General features: G+C 39.3%; 1 protein-coding gene across 6 annotated transcripts in view; it reads left to right on the plus strand.

Annotated features, from left to right (window-relative positions):
• The window catches only part of ARHGAP10 (Rho GTPase activating protein 10), a 250,366-nt gene that overhangs the window by 90,335 nt on the left and 136,356 nt on the right, over nt 1-23,675 (plus strand). For all 6 annotated transcript variants that reach the window (XR_005292731.2, XR_006280737.1, XR_006280736.1 and 3 more), the window contains 5 exons: nt 1,351-1,422; nt 8,594-8,695; nt 12,712-12,822; nt 16,868-16,972; nt 19,760-19,889. Coding sequence is in view for 3 of the 6 variants with exons in the window: in XM_038400392.2 (XP_038256320.1) it covers nt 1,351-1,422; nt 8,594-8,695; nt 12,712-12,822; nt 16,868-16,972; nt 19,760-19,889 (520 nt within the window). In the remaining 3 variants the exon portion in view is untranslated. The remainder of the gene's footprint in view (nt 1-1,350; nt 1,423-8,593; nt 8,696-12,711; nt 12,823-16,867; nt 16,973-19,759; nt 19,890-23,675) is intronic.

Genomic DNA, 23,675 nt, shown 5'->3' on the forward strand with positions numbered 1-23,675 from the left:
CCCTCATCATGGTGTATTGTCTTCCTGGCAAGCACTGAGCTTCAGGGGATGACTGGGTAGCCCACTTCCCCAAGTCTGGTGCTGGGTTGCTCCAGACTGTGTGTGTGGCGGGGAGAGCTGAGCTTCTGTCTTGCTCCCTCACTTTGGTATTCTAGAGAGAGTTTGTAGCAAGCTTTATATTTAGGTTGCCTAACATTTTCCATTATAAAAGTCTTGTAGGCCTTTTATGAGAAGCTCTCGCACCTCCGTTGTAAACAGCAGGCCTTTAATATTCTGCAGGGACAGAGCCCTGAGGCTAGAGACTTGCCTTTTGCTTGTCCCGTGATATTAATTTTAGGGTTCACCCGGTTATAAAGTGTTACAATTGCCATTTCTTTTCTCTACTTTCATTTCTCAGAAAAATATTAGCAGCCTGTCAAAATAACTAAAGATATGAATATTCTAAAGGGTGAGGCCCACATGGCCACTGCTGCATTGAAAACAGCTTAGTATCTGTAGTGTGTGTGGCGATGTGGACTGAGCCAGGCTCCCCCTCCCTTTAATCTCCCCATCACCCCCATTCCTAGCACTTGACTTCAGCCATTTCCACCACTCTGGGGGAACCATGTAGACCAGGAGCTTATCCAACTTTTGGGGGAGATGACAGAGTTTGGGGTTCCTGTGCAAAAACTGCTGTTTTTCAGTGCACATGATGAACATGAAATGAAGGCAACTGTAAATCTGTCATTTCCTAAGTTTTGAGAATATGACTTTGCAACCTAAATAATTTTCTTTTAATGTAGGGTGTTTTTTTGTGTACTACTAATCTTAGTACAGTATATGAGAAATATATTGCAAGACTTAATTCTGGCAGGCGGGACTGCTAATTGTATATGAAGAGTGTATTTGCTATTCAGTTCTGCATTAGTTTTGGAGTGATCTGATGCCCCCAAGTAAAATTAAATTGTTGGAATTTATAAGGAAAAAATGCAATGAAAGGTTTTGTTAATGAATGGGACAAAGCTCAATTGTTAAGAGACTGTTGCCTTGTTCAGAAAGACTGGAGGAAACCTCAGCCAAACCCTTCACTATTGTATTTGCATAGTTCATGATGCTCAACTTTGGAAATATTTTAACGTCTGCTTCAAGATGAGCTGAGGAATAATTTTTTCAAAAGCTCTTAAGTGATTTAGGAGCCATATGGGTTTAGAAAATGGGGCTCAGGCTTCTATCTCATTTAAGTGCTTTTGAAAATGATATTCTGGAGCTCTTAATTTTTTGTACTATTTGCAGTTGGGAGGGTAAAATAAATGACTAGCCTTCCTCTTCTGTGGATAACCACTATATACTCTGTTGTTTTTATTTCTCTAGGCACTCAGTGTTACCGAAACTCTGATCAAACCTTTGGAAAAATTTAGGAAGGAGCAGCTAGGAGCTGTAAAGGTACGTCTCAAATTTATTTGTTTGCCCTTTTTTAAAGAGATGAGTTTAATTTCTCTATTTGGTCAAAGTATCCTCATGACACCAATTTGGCAGAGTACAGAGAAATGCTGGTATTTATCTTATTTTATGTGCCAATTTTTTTCTTTGGGAACTTGGTTCAGAAATGAATGGGAAATATGCCCTGAGAGGGGAGGAATGTGTCCTTTTCTCTCCTTTCCTCTCCCCCCTCCCTTGTCTTTTCTGTCTTGGATAAAAGAAATGCTACAAAGAGCATGCTCATGTTGCTAATGGATGACCCTAATCTTCTGCTGTACATCCATTTACTTGCATATTTAAAAGCCTGCTACATGTTAACTATCTCAATAATTTATCCTCATACTCTTTCTTCTTATATTTCCCATTGTTGAAATTAGAATGGATAACTTATTAAAAATATAATTATTCAAAATTGTTTAGGGTAGTGGATTGGGAGGGTGGGTAGTTTAGAGTTTGGTTTGTCTCAGCCTGCTCCAAAGAATTCCTGATCCTTTGTGATTAAGGATGTCTGTCTCTCCTGTCTGTATTATATTTATCTTCAATAATGAAGCCTGAACACCCTCTATTAAACCATTCTTTAAAGACGTTCTTTACAGATGGAAATAGTAGATACAGAGTTTACCTCCTTGTAGCTTTTCCTCCTAAAGACAATTTTTAAACTCTAACAAAAAAGCCCTAAGAGAAACTCCTTAACACTCTCTTCTGCTGTGAACATTTCCAAAACTCACCTTAATAAATTGTGTAATCAGTCTGCAGATGTCAGAGCTTGACCCTTTTGAGGTTTCACTTGGAAGTGGTATCTGAAAATTACAGGGAAATTTCAATTAAGGTTTAAAATGCTTAAATCTCCCTTACCAGGAACACAGGCATGGTGAATTTTCGAAATAGCTTCTAATACCGAAAGCACTTTTAAAACTTTTTCTTCTACAGCAATTGCAGCAAAATGCAAGAACTTGCAAGAAGCCAAATTGTCTGTAAAATCCCCTCCTGAGCCAAAATCTCTCCAGCCAAAAGTTAGTGCTTCTGTAATACAACAGGTCTGTTTCCTCCTGCTTGAACTTTGGTTGCTGAATTTTTCCATCAGGAAGGTAAAATTCCACTCTGTGCAGCACCAGAGTGAAGAGCTTTTTCTCTTGTATTGAGTCTCTAAATGTTGCTTCCTGATTCACTTTAAACTCAGAATAAGAATACCTCTTCACGGTACATGAGGGGAAAATGTTCTATCTTGAATCGTAAACAATTAAAACAGAACATCAATTCTGCCTTCACTTAATCTTCTGGGGCCATGAGACTTTTGTCAGAGCTCACAAGTTTAGCAGGGTTTTTGTCTAGCATATTTTAAAAGTTGTCTCAGTAATTGGGCCTCTTCTAAGGCAAAAAAACAACAACAACAAGTTAGTGGTCCCATAGTTAGCCCCTGGCTGCCAAAGGGTATTGCTGTCTTTTAGCTGAGAGCTCGTGATCATTTATGAATTAAAAATCATTAAAAATCTCCTGGCACTTTTCACCAGTGTTTCACCCTTCTGTCCTGTCAACTGGGTAACTGCATTCTGCCCCCTGAATTTCTCAATACAATTTCATTTGGATACATCATTCCTCACTTCCTGTCTCAACCTCTACAGTATACTGTGCGCTGTTAAACAAAGAACATGTTTCATCCTGGAAGTGGCTGCACTTCAGTTGTGGCCAAAAGGATCCCAGTATATATGCCTTCAGTACACAAGATTTGAGAAATGCTTCAGGATTTTTTTTGGATGAAAAGCTCTGTATAAATTCAGGGTCATGATAAAAATATATACTGTATCTATAAACACAAAAAGGCTTTCTTCAAGGGAATTGAATCCTGGTCTCCTAACATTATCAAAAGGGTAATTTCTCCACAAGCATAATAGCAACATAGATTACCTTGGGCCAAGTTTTAAGCTTTTACTCCATTTTTGTGCAGTCCTTATTTAGGCAAACCTCACATTGACTTTAAATAGTTTTACCTGTGTAAGGACAAAATTAAAACTGGAGGAACTTTAGGATTTGGCCTCTTGCTGTAGAATTTTAAATGTATTTAGAACAAAACATCTTCTATGTTAAGTACTGAATAGTGCTAAATTTTAAGCTTAAAGCAGTTTTATGGAGATCTGAAGAATACTTTTCAGGAATTTTTAAAAAATATCCAGTATAATGGAAGCACTGAAACATTAGCTATGGTATTGGAAAGATAACATTGCATAGTATCAACGTCTTCATGTACAATACAGTTAGAACTATTACATCTGAATCTAGAACAGTAAATATATTTGCTGTAGGAAAAATACACATGTTCACTACAAAAAGCAAACACTGAATGTTTAGTTCACCTTAAATTACTGCTGCTTAATATTAAACAGTTTTACTCCTATGGAAAAATGAGTCTGGATTGGATAGATCAGGTCCAATTCTGAGCCCTCACTGAATTAACCCCTTGAAAAGGAGCATCACAGTTAAAAAAAACCCCAACAACAACCTGAATTTAAACAGAGTACAGTGGGGTTGTGCATATGGGGAAGGAAGTATCTTTGTGGCAAAGCACAAATTCTTAAGCACTCACTGGAATATAATATGTAAACATAATGACATCTTTATCCTCTTCCTGTTCCCCCTCCACCTCCCAGGCCTCCCATGTGCTAATCTCACATAGTCTATAATGATGCTGAAACCATTTATTATATTGTTTCACTTCAGTAATTTATCACTTTGGTTTTGGCTTCTTCCTCTCTTTAGAATTTAATTACATGTTTGGGCTTGACTCTGGTAAAGGGTCTGAAACACATCATCATCATCATCTTTAATTTTAGATGAGTTTAATTAAAGGGACGATGTCTAGAATAGTGGTAAGCTTAAGGAACCCCATGAGATAGGAAACCTACATTTTAGGTCTAACCTAAGTTTTTTATTAATATTACATTTTGTAAAACCTTGCTTGCGGACAGGTCCTAAACAGATTAAAAGGGTTCCTTTTCAAATAAGATGAAGGTTTCCTCAAAGTCATTCAGCTCAGGGAACAGAATATCATCTGGTGTCATTAAGAACAAAGCAGAAAGACTGTAAGAGAAAACGTAGTGAGTACTTCAGTGAGTAGATCATAACCGATATGTCTTTATTATAATAGATGAGTGGTTCTCAAACTTCATTGCACCGTGACCCCCTTCTGACAATAAAAATTACTACATGACCCCAGGAGGGGGGGACCTAAGACTGAGCCCGCCCGAGCCCCGCTGCCTGAGACCCTGGGCAGGAGGAGGGGCAAAGCTGAAGCCAAGGGCTTCTACCCTGCGCTGGGGGCATGTAACCTTAGCCCTGGGCAATGGGGCTTGGGCTTCAGCCCCCAGGTGGTGTGGCTTGGGCTTCAGACTTGCTGGGGCCCAGGGCCAACAGCAGCATTGGTGACCCCATTAAAATGGGGTCACGATCCACTTTGGAGTCACGACCCACAGTTTGAGAACCCTGTAATAGATTGTTTTCAAAATAATATAGGGTGGTAGGAAATTTGAATTCAATTAGCATCTTGTGGTAAAGAACCTGTCATCATTTTTAGAATTTGATCCCAATACAATATTATTAAATTTTAATTTTTACTACTCCTATAACAAGACAGCACAAAAATTGTTCTGATTGCCAGTTGCCCTAGTATTGACTTTGCTCTATAATTAACTGAATCAAGAAAAATAGAAATGATGAAAGGGAAGGATTGTTCTGAAATTGTTTCTGCTACGTTAGACCTATAGAGTCATATTTACAACAAATCTAAAATAACTAATACTTAGGCTGTCACTTTTGTAAATGCAGCATCCAAAATACTGAAAGTTTTGATTTGCATGTGTAGATGGTATTTGTGCACACAAATCTAATAGTTAAATTGCTCCTGGTTGCACCCATTTCTGAGATTCAGGAAAAAGAAATATTGGCTGTATATACCTGAGCCACAGCCCACTGAAGTCAATGGAAATACTTAAGTAGGCTTTGGATTAGGTTGTATATTAGGAAAAAGACCTATAAAGGCATTGAAGGTAGTCAGGATATTGCACTGCCTTAAACATTCCAAAAAGGTCAGTCGATTTAATAGAAAATGAAATGGTGGGCATGACCAGTGGCATCAAGGACTTCACGGGTTGTTTAATATTGAATTTGCAGATTCCTCAAGTTAGTGCATGATTTTAAAATGTCATTGGATGCTTCTTAGTTCCCCGCTTCCCCTCCCAGGAAATACAAATGAGCTAATGAGATCAGACTTTAGTGGGGACTGTAGGAAGTAGTTTTGTAAGGTGCAACGGGGCATAGATTGAATTAACTGACTGCTTTTTTGTGAACAAAGGGACTAAGATTTTATGAAGAGACTTTCAAATATACTTTATAAAAGTATTTTTATCTTTTTCTGTGTGTTTTGCAGGTTTTTAAGGGGAGATCCTCCCAAGCATGAGGGGCAGTATAGGAGAAAGCACAAATGTGAAAAAATTTAACAAGTGGGCTACAGAGGCTGACATCATGGGCTGATGGAAGGCAAGAGTCAACATTTCAATAGCAAATGAGAGATGGAGAGGGGATAGACCCTGAAAGGTCATGAAAAAGAAGACAAGTAGCTTATGTTTGATGTGATAGGGAAAGGAGAGCCAGTGGAGGAATGCAAAGACAGGGTGATAGGGTCAACATTCTGAATTGATATGAGCAAGGTTAGACTGTGTTTGTCAAGGCAAGAGAGAAGGATGTGCCGTAATCTAGACAGGAGCTGATGAGAGCTTGGACCAGAGTTCTAGCTGATAGGATAGTCCGCATCTTAGAGAAGTTTTTCAGAAAGAAGCAGCAAGGTTTAGACATACCCTAGACATGAGGACTTAGAGACAGGTCTGAGTCAAAAGAGATGCCTAAGTTACAGACCAGAGCAACAGGCAGGATCGTGCTTGTGTTCACAGTGCTGGCAGGGCTTTGGTGGGAGAGAGGTGTAGTGGGGATTAGAAGTTGTTTTAGCTGTGGTTTAACTTCAGCTGGTGCCTAGACATCCATGAGGAGATGTCAGAGAGACAGGCTGAGATTTTAGTTTGGGCTGGAGGACACAGGCCTGGGGTAGAGAGAGAGATCTGAGAGTCATCAGCGTAGAGATGGTTGTTGAATTTGTGTTTACGGATGACATTTCCCAGAGGTCAGGTGTAGAGGGAGAAGAGAAGGGGACCAAGGACTGAGAGCTTGGTGGAACCCCCACAGAAAGTTGAAGGGGGGGAATGAGGAGGCTTCTCCAAAGGACATGCTGAAAGAATGAGAGAGCTCAGAGGACTGGGACAGGACAGAATTACAGGTGCCAAGGGAAGACATGATTTCAGAAAGAAGAGCATTGTCCACTGTGTTGAAAGTGACTGACAGTCAAGGAGGATGAAAATTGACTATTAGTTCTGAGCTTTGGCTAAGAAGGGGTCATTAGAAACTTTGGTAAGAGTGGTTTCAGTGGAATACAAGGGCAGAAGCTGGATTGGTCTAGGATGAAGTTGGAGAGGAATTCCAGCAGTGATTGTAGACAACATGTTTAATGAGATTAGAGATGAAAGGGAGAAGGGATGGGTGTGTGTGTGTGTATAGTCCCAAATCTAAAGGTGCATTTCCTCTTGAGACTCAATTGATCTCCTTTGGGTGTACATATGGAGTCCTATTTGCTTACTTTGTCTAAATTAAGCAATTTAGTGCTTTTACTCGTATTAGATGCATTGACTCTGCAATGGTGTTAGAGAGTCAAATGGATTCTGTTCTGGCACATGCATAACAAGATTGTTAAATAAGTTTCAGTTGCACAACTTAACTTTAATTCAGCCCAATTTGAGTTTGCTGAGCTAGTAACTAGGAGGGGAAAAAACACTTCCCTTATAATCTGAGCGGATTTGGTTGGGAAATCATCGAGAGAAAATAAAATATGAATCCTCATGATAGCATTTTAGAGTAATTTTTTAGAGTATGTCTCTGCTTTAAACAAAGCGTATAGCAATTTTGACATAAACATACATTTCTATCCTAAAGAGTCCCACTAATCAATCTATAGTTCTGGGTTTTGAGTTTGCTGAAAATAACTAAAAGTGCACCATTCTGGGACAGAAATCTCTGATACTAGACATGTAACAGAATTCCATGAAACCTTATAAACAATTATTACAATAACTAGTAAGACTGTTGGTCAGATCCTGACAACAAAGGTTTAATAATACAATGCTTTGTTCTTGTGTTGCTTCGTGCATGTGTGCCTGTGTATGGCTGAGGGAACATACGGAATAAAAGATGTACAGACAACCCCAAATTACCCTACACTAGTACTCCAACAAATAAGTTTTCCAGTGGACAAGCCATTACTGATATAACACTAGTAACTAAGGTGAAAAGAAGGCCACTTCTTTCTTGAATGCCCCACAGCATGATGGAGGAATTCAGCACAGAGATCCAGGCTTTAGCTCAAGATTGTCATAAACTTTGCAGTTGGCCTTTTACAACTCCCTATACCCTAATAACACTCAGTATTGCCAAACCCAGTGATCAAAAATCATGAATGAAGCCAAACAAATTAGATTGCTTTTAAAATACGGAATTTTTAAAAAAATAATTAATTTAATTTTATTTTCTCATTTCTGAACCTTTAGATATACTTGGATCATATTTTTAAGTTTTACCACCATGCGGGCTAGAAACATACACCTTTTTTAAAAATTAAAGATGCGATTCTCATGTAATCATGAAGCAAAGAGCAGGGGCTTTTTAAAAAAATGGCAAGCTTCATGAGATTCACAATAATATCTCAAGAGTTGGCAACACTAAACATAGTTGTAGATTTTTTTTGTTTTGTTTTGTTTTTACACTGGAAAAGCTCAGGCATTTGTTAGCATGACAGAGTTTCTGTCATTACAGTGCAACTGGCCTTTATTCAGTTTAGGCCCTCAGATAGGATTAAAAAAAATGATTTAAAGTGTTGCTTGTTCTCATTTATTGGGAGGGGGTAGGGGCATTTTGTTTTTTACTCCCTTACTGCTGCTGTGCTACACCTCTCACCTACAGTTTTAACAAGCGAACAGACACATTGTTCTTGTATTTTCATATTTAATTGAATGATATTGAATTTATTGCTTTTTACTTGCAGGAGGAAAAGAAGAAGTTTGATAAAGAGACAGAGAAAAACTACAGCTTTTTAGAGAAGCATTTAAATTTATCAGCTAGGAAGAAAGAGCCACATCTACTAGAGGTACTGCTGCTACTATTTCTTCAGTAATGTTGCTGAAAATGAAGGTCTTTCATTAATATATTTAAGTACTCAATTCAAAAAGGAAAGTACAAAAAGAGCACTTAGGCTGTTGAAGGCAAAATTGCTGTCAACCAAGGAAATTTGGTTTTCTTCAAGAAATCAGTATAATTTGAACATTGCGATTGTTTGATGTCTTTCGGATTAAGTGTGCATATTTTTAGTACATATACACAACACTACTGAACTTTGTTACTTTTACAGACAGTTGAAGGAGTAGTAAAGCATGAACATTGTGTGGACACACCTGCATTTATAGTAAGGTTTCACTGCATACATGTTTACACAGTAATATGTAGATTGGGTTGACAGCTGACAATGGATATAATGGAATGGAATGCTAAATGCAAGAGCTTGCATGCTGATATTTTTTAAAACTTGGAGCACTTCCTTATCCAGTGATGCTACATAAGAGGAGGAAAGATTGGTGATGTCTTTATAGCTCAAGACTAACAAACTTCTGTTTTTGTTGGCATTCCTTCTGTCCCCTCAGTGGTCCATGATAGATTTTATCAGTTGCTATTTCTCAAGGACCATTAAGTAAGGTATGAGAAAATGAGCAAAGGAAGTTTGTTCGAGCCTCTGTAGACAGAAGGGTTACCTTACATTAGGAAAATCTCCCAGAATTCTTAATTTTCTGTTTAGCTTCTACACGCTTTACATATATTTAGCAGCACTTAAAAGTCCCCCAAATGTAAGGTTTTTTGAACAAAATGTTCCCATCTACCTCCTTCATATAAATCATTTTCACAATTAGCCAGTTACCTAATAATTTGAGCACCCAGCATGTACTTACGTTTTATCAGCATATTGACTCTGCATGTTGTGTTACTCAGAAAGTTAGGCCCTGGTTTTGCAAGTCTCCATGTACTTAATTTTGAACTGGTGAGTAGTCTGATTGAAGTCAATTGGAACTACTCATGTGCTTAACTTTAAGCATGTGCATAAATGTTTGTAGGATCATGGGTAGAAATTGTTCTTACCAAATTGATCAGATATCATAGAAAACTTGGTTCAGAAAAACGAAAGTGTTATTTTCCACCTTTTTATAGGCCTATAATGGGACATATCTCAAGGTCAGGAAACTTGTAAACATCTAAAACAGAGATGAGATACCACCTGAGTGGAACTGCAGAATAGTCCAGAGAGAGCAGCCTCAGAGCCGTTTTGAACAGAGGTCTAGTAACAGTATCAGCACCACTTGTTCAAAGTATAGAGAAAGTAAAAGTAGATGTATTTAGTTTTCTTTACTGAATTTTCAAATACAAAGTTCACTTAGAAGGAATTGTTGTATTATCAATTAAAAATATTATTTAAAACTTGTCAGTTAGATATAACTTCTCATTCCTGTTTTTAGAAATGTTAGAAAACAGAATTCTAAAAATTTTAACAGCCAAAGCATGCTTTTATTTAATGCCTATAGGACTTTAAATGGAAAAAACTTTTGCACAAGCTTAGGAAACGTATATTCATAAAATTGATGGAGTTGGCTACTAAATTAGCCATACACTTGGCTTTCTGTGTCCTTTCCTTTATACGTACATAGTATGTATTTAAATGAGATAGTTTAAAAGTGAACTTGACAAAACCAAGAAAATGTGCTATGTTGTGGTGGAAGCTATATTACTGGGGGAGGGCTGCTGCCTCAGTCAATGTAGGATTGTTCCTGAAACTATAAGGCATGATGCAGGTATTGTTTGTACAGCACCTCTGATGTACAAACAACATACAGTACCCTAACAAAGTCACAGTTCATACCTCAGAAAGTTTAGGGAATATAATCCTTCATTGACAAGGGGATGGACTAGGTGTCTGTGATAACGTGGGGCCTTTAACACTTAAAAAAAAGTAGAGAGCTAGACCTTGGCTCCACCTGGGTAACCTTAGTCCTAAGGGGCAGGTGCCTCATGGGACATAGATAGTAAACCCCATCACAATCACTTAAGAGGATCTTTCCATATCTACATCCTGTGATTCTAAATGGCTGTGTATTGCATACAATGCATTATAGGCATGACTAACTTTACAAACCGTACATAAATTGTATTCCATGCATAAATAAGATTTCTAGGTACTAACCCACTTATTTTTAAACCTTTTTCCTTAATGTTGCAAATATGCAGATGACTTCAGTGTGTGGTTCTTTTTTAAAATGTGATCATTCAATATGTGTGTCTTCATTCACAAACTATTGGCACAGAACAATAGAGGATTGATTTTTATTTAAATACAAAAGATTCTGAAGTTATTTTTGACTTATGGTCACTTCACAGCACAGTAGTTAATGTTGCACCAGAAACATGTTTTGATAGTCTTTTGAGTTGGAGGTTATGGTAAGTCTGGGTTTTCCCTTTCTTTTCCCTTCCCTACCCTTTTTTCCTCTTTCTATGGAGTTTGCACTTTTTGGGGGTCTGAGGCTTTTATGGAATTCCTGGAAGGCAGTTGATGCCATTTCACAGAGGAGGACTTCAGTAATGATCGTTTAACAATTGAAATGACACTGTCCTTTCCTCAAATTTATTTTAATAAGTGGAATGTTAGCCATTGTTCAGTTCCTCTTCAGTTGAAGACTTGGCTTGGACACCTGTATCTTTATTAATAACCTGTACTAATTTCCTAACAGTATGAAGCAGTATTTTCGCTGGTATAGGAATGAATGGTAGCTAAAATGTAATTAGTACATGAGATCAGTATGACATTGTTTAAAAGTTTATAAAAGCTAAAATATTAATACATCTGCATGGGTTAGAACTAAGGCTACATATATTAAATTTTCAATATTTTGCAGGCTGTATGGTTTGTTTAATACCCAGGATAAGGGGTGGGCTCCTTTTAAACTGTCTTTTTTTGCTAGTGGTACACAGTACGGATGCCTGTATAATGCATCAAAGAAACCCTTGACAAATAAGCAAGTAAGATAGGGGCCAGATTATCATCTTACTTGCCATCATGATTCATACATGTTCAGGATGGGCAGGAGAGGAGGAGATGAAACCTTCCAGAGGTTTCAGAGCAACAGCAGTGTTTTAGGGGTGAGGAGCAATACAGACAATGACAGAGAATCTTCAGCGTTAACACTTCCACCCAGGGTTGAATGGAAGCATTTCACATCTCTTAGGTATGAGTCCTCTTATCACCTCTGTGTCTTTGCAGGGCCCTCTTGTGTGATATTAAATAATCAGTGTATGTTTGCACTGACATGTTTGTGATCTGCATTGCAATTATAATGAAATGTCACATGAGTTTCCAAAAACACTCCACCTTCTGAAACAAAACACAATCAAGCAAATGGTAAAGGGCATTGCTGTTAATGTATCCAAAGTAAGCTACTGTAATGAAAGGTTTCAGAGTAGCAGCCGTGTTAGTCTATATTTGCAAAAAGAAAAGGAGTACTTGTGGCACCTTAGAGACTAACAAATTTATTTGAGCATAAGCTTTCGTGAGCTACAGCTCACTACAAAAGATTTTTTCCCCCTCACTGCTCTCCTGTTGGTAATAGCTCACCTTAAGTGATGACTCTCATTATAGTGTGTATGGTAACACCCATTGTTTCATGTTCTCTATGTATATAAATCTCCCCACTGTATTTTCTGCTGAATGCATCCGATGAAGTGAGCTGTAGCTCAGGAAAGCTTATGCTCAAATAAATTTGTTAGTCTCTAAGGTGCCACAAGAACTCCTTTTCTTTTTACTGTAATGAAGTCATAGAGGATCATAGAATATCAGGGTTAGAAGGAACCTCAGGAGGTCATCTAATCCAACCCCCTGCTCAAAGCAGGACCAATCCCCAACTAAATCATCCCAGCCAGGGCTTTGTCAAGCCTGACTTTAAAAAGTCCTTCGCTAGTCCTTCGCTAGGAGAGTTTTATCACTTACCATCTTCAGCTCCGTATACATGTCATTCTGAAACTATCGGCATAATGTCTGTGAAACCTAAAACAGCTCTGTTCTGTCTGTAGGCAGATTACCAAGTGGAGCAAAATAGAAAACACTTTTATGAGCTGTCACTTGAATATGTGTGCAAGCTGCAGGAGATACAGGAACGGAAGAAATTTGAGTGTGTGGAACCTGTAAGTACTATAGAATTTATTATATAAGAAAGCAACACCTGATTGCTTTGACAAGGGGGAGAGATGGAGTGTAATAGGGTGAAAAACAAAGAGGATCAGTGCTGATTTCTGCTTTCTAAGAAAACTAAGGAACTGGGTAACTAAGTAGAATGACAGGTTTCAGAGTAGCAGCCGTGTTAGTCTGTATTCGCAAAAAGAAAAGGAGTACTTGTGGCACCTTAGAGACTAACAAATTTATTTGAGCATAAGCTTTCGTGAGCTACAGCTCACTTCATTGGCTCACGAAAGCTTATGCTCAAATAAATTTGTTAGTCTCTAAGGTGCCACAAGTACTCCTTTTCTTTTTAAGTAGAATGAAAAACTATCACGTTACATATATGCAAACTCCCAATATAGAGAGAGAGACAATCTGATTTAGCTTAAAGCTGCCAGTGTAACTATAACTGATCGAGTTACTTTGATGCAAGTTTTTGAGTACAGACAAGCCCTGAAAATGTTCTACAGAAGACCCTGTTAAGGGCAGAGGTGTGCAAAACTTGGCAGCTTTTGTTCACAGGGTCTTTGGGCAAACAGTTTGTTTTGATTGAATTCATAGCCCCTGAAATGTAACATGACTAATCCAAAGAGCATGTTTCCATGCTTGGGTTTGCAGGTTAAGCTCCTATTTAATTCATTTATAGTTGAGTCCACTCACTAAAAGGTTGAATCTGGTCCAAAATCTCAAAGTGAAATTAGTCTGAAACTACCAAACTTGGCCAGGGTTGAAAGTGTGTAAAACCAATGAGCTTCACTTGGTTTCAAGCTAAACCATAACAATGCTGACCAGGCTTACTCAAAGTTCCTGTGGGGGCTTTCTCTAAAATTTCCCCAAACCTTCACAGATAGTTGAATTAGGTTTGTAACAAAACCTTAAGCTATGCTAGTATCCTCTGATTTCAGATGTATTTATGAAACATTCATAACCACTCTCATTATGATAGTTATTGAGAGAGTGTGCATCTGTGTGGTGTTTTTCAGCAATGCGTTGGGACTGAAGATAATAAGTCGTCTTGACTTGTGCTCCTAAATCACTTACGTCTTGTCTACACCTAGATTTTGTAGCAGTATAACTTTTTGGGTGCGATTTTTTTTTTTTTTTTAAATGGAGACAGTCACATCAGTATAAAGCCGTCTGTGGACAGTTGTATTGGTTAAAAGTTCTTCTTTCCATACATGAATAAGCTATTACAGTGGTTCCCAGACTTGTTCCGCTGCTTGTGCAGGAAAAGCCCCTGGCGGGCCGGGCCGGTTTGTTTACCTGCCGTGTCTGCAGGTTTGGCCAATCGCAGCTCCCAGTGGCTGCGGTTTGCTGCTCCAGGCCAATGGGAGCTGCTGGAAGCGGCGCAGGCAGAGGGACGAACTGGCCGCCGCTTCCAGCAGCTCCCATTGGCCTGGAGCAGCAAACCGCAGCCACTGGGAGCTGCGATTGGCCAAACCTGCAGACACGGCAGGTAAACAAACCGGCCCGGCCCGCCAGGGGCTTTTCCTGCACAAGCAGCGGAACAAGTCTGGGAAACACTGAGCTATACTGATATAAGCACTCTGATACAAACTATGTCCAAAGTAGGGGGTTTGTACTGGTCTGCCTATACAAGCATATTTGAAGTGGTGGCACAGCTTGTTTGTAGACAAGGCCTTAGGTGTTTTTGCATATGTCCCCTAAGTTCTGTTAGATTCATTTATTTTAATTTGTTTTATGCGCTTATTATTGTGGTATCTATTGATTCCATAACAAAAGCCATTTATCTTCCTGAAAGCCCAATTAAAATTAGTACCTCTCCAAATTACATTCTCAAACTTCATGCATACTCTGATGAACTGGTTCTTTCAGCTGCTTTTCACAACAACCGTTTCCTCTGAAGACTGGGTAAGTTGTATGTGGGAGGAAATTGTTGCTTGATTTGTATCTGAATACAGTGGAGTCTATTATACTCAATATATGCAAATCATATTCCTTTTTTCATTTTAAATTTTCACTGAGGGCGTGGATTGCTCGTTCCCATCTGCTTCTTTGCCACGTAGATATTTTCTGAGCCTTGCGTTTTTGCAAGGGTAGTGAACCACTATTTTGAAAATAGTTTGCTTAAATGTGGCTTCAAAGTATTGTTATATCATCAGGCTGTGGCTCCTTTTCTCCATAATACAGAGGCCTGCGTCTTTCAGTGGGATTTTCACCCTCGCTTTGCTTTGGGAGTTGCCTATTCTTTTCTTACTAGGGCTGTCAAGCAATTAAAAAAATTAATTGTGATTAATCACACAATTAAAAAAAACCAGTCAAGATTAATCTCACAATTAATCACACTGTTAAACAAGAGTAGAATAGTATTTATTTAAATATTTTTGGATGTTTTCTACATTTTCAAATATATTGATTTCAATTATAACACAAAATACAAAGTGTGCAGTGCTCACTTTATATTTATTTTTAATTACAAATATTTACACCAGTGGTTCCCAAACTTTTGTACTGGTGACCCCTTTCACACAGCAAGCCTCTGAGTGTGACCCTCCCCCATATAAATTTAAAACACCTTTTTTTATATTGAACATTATTATAAATGCTGGAGGTGAAGCGGGGCTTGGGAGTGGAGGCTGACAGCTCGCAGCCCCCCATGTAATAATCTCGTGGCCCCCAGAGGGGTCACAACCCCCATTTTGAGAACCCCTGATTTACACTGTAAAAAAACAAAAGAAATACTATTTTTCAATTCACATAACATAAATATTGTAGTGTAATCTCTTTATCATGAAAGTTGAACTTACAAATGTAGAATTGTGTACTTCTGAAAGCATGCTCCACAATTTGTCTCGCTCAGATTTTGGAAGGAACTTTAGATTCTTAAACCTGGGGTCGAGTGCTGTAGCTATCTTTAGAAATCTCACCAGGACCTTCTTTGTGTTTTGTCAAATCTGCAGTGAAAGTGTTCTTAAAACGAACAACATGTGCTGGGTCCTCATCCGAGACTGCTATAATATGAAATATATGGCAGAATGTGGGTAAAACAGAGCAGGAGACGTACAATTCTCCCCCAAGGAGTTCAGTCACAAATTTAATTAACACTTTTTTTTTTTTTTTAACAAGCATCATGAGTATGGAAACGTCCTCTGGAGTGGTGGCCGAACCATGAATGGGCATACAAATGTTTAGCATATCTGGCATGTAAATACCATGCAACACCAGCTACAAAAGTGCCATCTGAATGCCTGTCCTGACTTTCTGGTGACATTGTAAATAAGAAGCGGGCACATTTTCTTCCGTAAATATAAACAAACTTGTTTTCTTAGCGATTGGCTGAAAAAGAAGTAGCACTGAGTGGACTTGTAGGCTCAAGTTTTACATTGTTTTGTTTTTGAATGCAGTTATCTAACAACAAAAATCTTTGTAAGTTGCACTTTCACGATAAAGAGATTGCACTACAGTACTTGTATGAGGTGAATTGAAAATACAGTTTCTTTTGTTTATCATTTTTACCGTGTAAATATTCGTAATAAATAATAATATAAAGTGAGCATTGTGCACTTTGTATTCTGTGTTGTAATTGAAATGAATATTATTTGAGAATGTCGAAAAACATCCAAAATATTTAATAAATTTCAATTGCTATTCTGTTGTTTAACAGTGCAATTTAAAACTGATTAATCGCGATTAATTTTTTTAAACACAGTTAATTTTTTTGAGTTAATCGTGTGAGCTAACTGTGATTAATCGTCAGCCCTATTCTTTCTTGTTTGATCAAGTTTAAAATAAAGATAATTTGTAAGAGACTGGAAGCAAGACAGATTCCACAGGTGTTAGTTATGTTGTTAGCCATTTTTAACTAAACAGATTCTCGTGAATAGTAGACATTAGTAAGAATATTTTTATTAAAGAAATCTGATAGTTTTTATTTACTTGTTCTTTTAAATGCTTCTTTAAATGCTTAGTAAAGACTAAATGAGAATACAGCAATCTTCGCTGGCAATTGGCATTCTCCCTGCTAAGAAAGCTCTCCTGCTTATATTCCAGGTGCTGTCATTTTTTCAGGGTATATTCACTTTCTATCATCAGGGCTATGAACTCGCCAAAGACTTCAATCACTACAAAATGGCTCTGCAGATCAATATCCAGAATGTAAGCTTAGATGTTTTATATTTAAGCCATTTACAAATTTTTGGAATAAAAAATGTGTACTGTACATTTGGATAACTCGTTTCTTGGTGATGTGAGTTAATCAAGAGAAACTTTGGGGTTATAGTGCCATCTTCTGGCTAACCAGTTATGTGACTGAATCAGCCATTGTGCAATAATTGAGAATACAGCTAACCCTGTCACCCTAGTGTTCTCTAATACTCTTTACAATATTTTCTGTCAACTTTTCATAGTTTGCATTTAAATTCTCTCATGTTCACACTAGGTATGTTTAAGTTTAATGTAATTAATAGTTTATTTTAATTATGTGCAGTTGGCTGGCTCAGAGGTTTGGCAATGGAATACATCTGAATTCAGGCTGGATTGACTTTAAGTCATTACTACAGAACTACACTGTAGGTAACTGAAAAACATACAATGGGACAGCCATGCTTCCTAACAATTTTTGTCACACTTGTTGGTATTTCCGTTAAAGGGGCCAAAGAAAAAATGACATGGAGACTCTGAACCAGACTCTCTTCTTCAGAACAATACTTTCAGAAAATAACGTACTTGAAGCACTCAAGTATCGAGCTGTTTAAGGAAACGTAGACTATGATTGCCTGTGCGACACTTGTTTTGTTGCTGGTCTCCAGGGTTGTGGAATTACAACACAGTACTTCTAGGAGGTTACAGTCTGATTATAGACATGAATCGATGAGTCAGAACAACAGACAGTAGTGGGGAGAAAAGGCGGAAAAGTGTTACGATAATATAGGGTTATGTAAGTTAACATCTTTGATAACACACTTGTATTTCCTTTTTGTTTGTATACATCTTTTCTCTGCACTCATGAATTCTCAACTTGTATTGGATTGCAGAGGGAATTTTTCGGTTGTGACAGTGGGCTTCCTGGAAGAAGTCACCCTTTCTGGAGGGAATTGAATGAGGGGTCTTTCCTACTGGGATTGGGAGAATATATAAAAAGCACAAATGGCAGCATAAAAGAAGGCACTAATGTGCAAATAGGAGAAGGATAGTAAAAGGGCATTGAGTCTGATATTGGTAGTAGAGCAAAAAAACTGAAGTAGGACAAGATAAGAAATAAGATCTGAAATATAGGCCAGGATGAAGTTGTACAGGGCTTTGAAGGTGAAGATGAGGAGTTGAACTTGAAATTGTAGATGAAGGTGACCCAGTGAGAAGTTGGAAGAGGGAAGTGTTGTGGTCAGAGCAATGGGAAAGGAAAATAATCTCTGTAGCAATATTTTGGATGGACTGAAGGGCAGCAATATGTGTATCAGGAAATGCAGAGAGGTTGCAGTAATGAAAGTGGGAGATTAGTGTTATAACTGTTGGAATTGAAAGGCTGGGTTGGATTTTCAAAATGCTCTAGAGGAAGGAGTGGCAATACTTGGTGACAGCCTTGCAGGAGAATGGAAAGAAGAGTCAGAAATGACCCTGAGGTTGAGAGCCCAAAAGACATGGAGGTCAGTGGTGCTGTCCACTGTAAAGCGTCTCTCTATGCCGATTTAGTAATGTCAGCTCCCTGAGTGGCTTAGAATCATGGTTGATGTAATTTTAAAGTCAAGATTGGATGTTTTTCTAAAAGATCTGCTCTAGGAATTATTTTGGGGAACTTCTATGTATGACCTGTTCTATACAGGAGGTCAGACTAGATTATCATAATGGTCCCTTCAGGCCTTAGAATCTATGAATCTGTTTCACACAAGTCTTTTAAGCAGTAGTACAGCGCATGACAATCAACCCCCACCACTCTCACTTTACCTAATGTATTGTAAGAATTGCATAAGCACATTCATAACAGGTATTATTTTCCATCTTCCATTAGTCCATGATGTGAGAGCACAGAGCATTTCTAATTTCTGTTGCCTGGGTGCATCCTGCTGCAGCTGTGGTAGCTGCGTTTTGTGGCTGAGGTACTGGCTCAGCAGTCTGTCACTGTCATGTGTCCATTCTGGAGAAAGTCTCATCTTTTGCTTCCCAAAGATTGTGAAGAGCACAGCAAGCCATAGTAATGCAAACAGCATTGATGACATTGAAATCCAAATGGGTCTCTAGACAGTGCCAGTGGGGTTTCTATCTGCCACACCACATTCAGCCATCATTCTGCACCTTCTGAAAGTGTAATTTAACCTTATTTTGCCGGGGCCTCTGAGATCAGGGTATGCTTTCATAAACCAAGGCAAAATCGGTTACGTGGGGTCCCCTAGAATAATAGTGGGGAGAGTAACTCCGTTTATGGCAATGTCATTTCATGGGACTAGTGTCCCAGCCTGTCCTTGAATGTAGACTCCCAATTGGCAGAAAACCCTGGCATTATGAACTTTTCCAGTGCAGCCCATGTTGATATGGTCTTCAAAGGCCTGCATAACAATGGAGCAGTACCTTTTTTAGTTTACGTACTCACATGCTCCTTTAGGAGGGCAAGAAAACTATGGGCACATGAATTCCAGCCATGGCCCCAGCACAGTTTGGAAACCCCACTCTCTCAAAGGCGGGATTTACTTCATGAATACCCCCAGAAACCTCTGCCACCACTTTACCCACATTCAGTTTTCCAAAGCCAAATTGGTTAGCAACAGACCAGAAGCAGTCAGGGATAGCCTGTTTCCAGATGGTTGTAGCAACCTGCTTCTGAACCAGGATGCCTGCTCTCCTTGAGTGTGAGTCTTCATGCTGGAGGGTTAAGGCAGGCTGCTCACAAAGCTTCAGAACGTAGCTTTCCTAGTATTTTTCTATTTTAAATATCTTTTTTTTTTAATTTAGACAAGAAATCGTTTTGAAGGAACAAGATCGGAGGTGGAGGAGCTCATGAACAAAATCAGGCGGAATCCTCAGGAACATAAAAGAGCAAATCAATTTACAATAGAAGGCTATCTTTATGTGCAGGAAAAAAGTAAGATACATTTTTATTTTATTATTTATATTCCAGTAGTGCCCAAAATCTTCTAAGTGCTATAAACGTGCATGTATATGTACTTCGACAAACACACATGCACACACAGAGTTTCTACTCAAAAAGCATTTGGTTTAAGAAAAACGCATTTATAATTCAGTGTTCTTATCTCTTTACAAATTTAATATCATACTTAATATTAATATTCTTTCATACAGTGATCTCTAAGCACTATACAAGTATCAATTAAGCAAACCTCCAGTGAGGTAGGGGGGCTGTAATATTCCTGTCTTAGTATTCCAGCGAGGCACAGAAATGCTCAGTGAGTTGGCCAAGGTTACATAGTGAATCAGTGGCAGAGCTGGGAATAGAGTCTTCAACTGTCTCTCAGTATCGTGCACTCAATATTTTTTTGTTGAATGTAAAGCCCTTTTATAGGAAATGTTTTGTTCTTTTTTTGAGGCTGGACCCTATGGTATTAATTGTGGGTGAACATGCATTTCACGTGTTTGGTACTGGAAATTCTTCAATAGCAATGTCTCTTGGTCTGTGCTGGTGTACCATGCCTCCTCGTGGGGTGAACTGTAGGCAGACGTGGCAACGTGGACTAATCACCTCTTCAGTTCTTTTTCCACCACGTGTGGTCTAGGACAGAACCTCCCATGTTAGTAGTTTCTAGCTTCTTAGGCTCAACTTCCTGTAAAAATACTATATATAGTTTTAATAGTTTTGTTAGTTAATAGTGTCATAGTTAATTAGTGTATAGTTGTAGTTTAGTGAGTGCGGACCAGGGGTTTCCCCCCGTTAAACCCTAGACATTTAGCACCACTGGTTTTGCACAACACTAAGACTACTGTATCCACACCTACACGATGGATCCAATTCCAGAAACTCCAGTCAGTTCTCCTGCCAGACCTTGGTATGCCCTTATTGAGGATCTAACTATTTACACACATTCAGAGTCTCCAATCTGGTTGGATCTGATGGTCCAATCACAACAATGTCCAGGCGTCACTTGCCAGTCTTGAGCACTGGCAGGGCTATGGACTCTCCAACACAGTTGGGATGCTATTCACTTGGTTACACCTCTGGTTGAATGCAGCCAGTACCAATGGTTCCACCCTTAGAGTCTGAAAACTCTTACTCTGAGGAGGAATGAGTGCCGTCAGTTCCACTGATGATTTGTCCACAGCATGTCAGTTCATACAGGGTCCCCAGAGCCTTTTGGGGACCTCCACTTCCATAAGACCCTTACCTACCAACCATGGATCCATGGTATTCACCATGGGGTCTGCTGAACTATCAATATGATCCCATCCACTGGCCTTACTGAAGTGCCTGGGGCCCCTACTGTGTGTTGGGCGTCCTTCCAAGACTGCTTTCCACTTGGCTTTCCAAGAACTCAGGTATTCATTACTCAGGTATTTTTATTTTGCATACAGCAGTGCTACATTGAGTTGATTAGATCCAAACGCAGGGGTGGGGGATGCAGGGTACACCATAGCTCCAAAGTTGCACCGAAACTCTCTCTCTTTATATACATTACATATCTCATTGCTTTTACTGTATGCTGCATCACATGTTTTTGGACATGTTTACTTTTCAGGGGCTGTGCAGCACGCTTTTTGTTCACTCATTGGCCATATTCAACCAACTCTTTACCACATCTCTACATTTCTAACTTATCCTGTCCATTGTTGTTTCCCTGAGTGTTCTTCCTCTTATCTTAGCTGGCTCAGACATTGTTTTGTTAGCCTACTGACCTATTTACTTATCTTATTTAGCACAAACGTCCTTTTTTCAGCCTGATGATTCATTTACCTCCCTAATTCTATTTTCCAAAGAATGAGGCCTCCCCCCACATGTTTAATTACTCATGTGAGGTCAAGCCTACCTACATTAGCATTTGTTTGCATCATAATCCTGTCTTTCTGTGCCTTCCTTTGCAAGTTTATTACCGAGCAACACATGCCTAAGACCAGAATAGTTGTAATCATTTGAACCATCATTAATATTAGACTCAAAGTACGAACCAAGGGATGCAAGCTTAACTGCTCTGGAATACTCCATCAGGGTGTCTCCACTGCCTGTACAGTACTGTCCCCAATTTCCTGTTGCTCGGCTGTCAGTTGGGCAATGGAAACCAATTGCTCTTTTTTCCTTTGTACCAAATCAGTGGTGTTAATGGACAAAGGAGATATGGCTGTAAAGAGAGCAGCCACCAGTGACTCTCATTTAGTGTTGTCTGTCACAGCCTTTGTCACATCCTCCTTCATCTGCACAGTTGGCCATAGGGTATAGTCCTAATCTGAGCCAGAGAGGTGGGGTTCCAACAAAATCCGTTTCAGGTTCCCCTGGCATTGTGTTGGCCCCACCAAAAAGTTGTGGTATCTCAGAGCACATAACTGTGTCCCCTAGCAGTACCACCTCCTTTACTCTCTCTTTAATGACTAGTCGGGCCCAACCTCCCTCACTTGTGGTTAGGTTCATTCGTGCTGATTACTCATAGAACTGTCTGTGCTTGATTTGTTTACAGCAGGCTGTGTTTATTTCCTCTCCTTGTTTTGCCATCGTCACAATGGGATAATGCTGTTATAGGTTCCATTCTCTGTTGTACCCATACTGTTAACATATACCAATTCTTTACGATTTCCAGACCATGTAGGATATGCAGTCATAATTGGCACCATTGAATTAAGTTCATGTGGTCCAGGACCTTTTACCTTGCAAATTGCAAAATTTCTTCCCCCACATTCTTAATTAACTTTTCTACTGGTGTGGTCTAGATAAGCATGCTGTTTAACAATCTAGACGACTCCCCCTGCTTTATTTCTTGTACACCGTAGAGGTCCAGAATTTGAACACTAGGGGCATTGTTCTCACAAAAGATCATCTCCAGCAGAAGATTCGCAACTGCCACTGGAGAGGAAGGAATAGGAGGATTTGGAGCCACTGGAGCAGCCTGTACTGCCAGATCCACACATGCCTGCTTTTTCATTCCTAGTTGAAGCAGTGGTGCCAGCTTCCCTCCCCCCCCACCTGATGGTTGCAATACCAAGAGCTGCTAAGAAGGATTGTTGACACCCTCCACATCCTGCTGAAGGAGTTCAGGACCCCCATCACACAAGTTCCTGGACTTTCTTCAATCAGGAGCTCCCTCCAAAGTAGTGCTCCCTATTGAGGCCATTTTGGAGCTTGCTGAAGACACTAGCCATCTGTGCCTCTACGCCCCAGAGGGCTGAAAAGAAATATTTTGTTCTCTTTAAGTGGGTAAAATATTTATTCTCTTCCTCCCAAAGCTGAACTGTCTGGTGGTACAAGTGGTAACGAAGTGGAACAGACTACAACAACCAAGACCTACTCCTTCGGACAAGGATGTCAAGAGAGAACATTTCATCTGCCAGCCTACAGTTCCTTACTGCAAACTACCAGGCAGTTATGTTGAAGTACAACTTTATTAATTACAGTAAGTTGTCAGAGTTTGCAGTCAGTTGCCACCAGAATGTAGGTCCCAGTTCCAGGATATCCCTGATAAAGGGATATTAGGAGCCAGGTCATCCCTTTAAGCATCACTCGATGCAGGCACCTCACTTCATGGTGACTTTGGTGGTCATGAAGTAGACCTCCTGGCTCTGGATGTTGCCTTAACTTCCTTAGGAAGCCCCAATAGTGGAGGATCTTCCCTTCAGTGGAAATGACCCTTTCAGTGAAAAGACTGACAAGTCATTCACTCACTCAAAGACTCCTGGGCCATACTCAGCTCCTTGGGAATATACACCCTGGAAC

Source organism: Dermochelys coriacea, chromosome 4, assembly GCF_009764565.3.
Source record: "Dermochelys coriacea isolate rDerCor1 chromosome 4, rDerCor1.pri.v4, whole genome shotgun sequence".
NCBI classification, from domain to species: Eukaryota; Metazoa; Chordata; order Testudines; family Dermochelyidae; genus Dermochelys; species Dermochelys coriacea.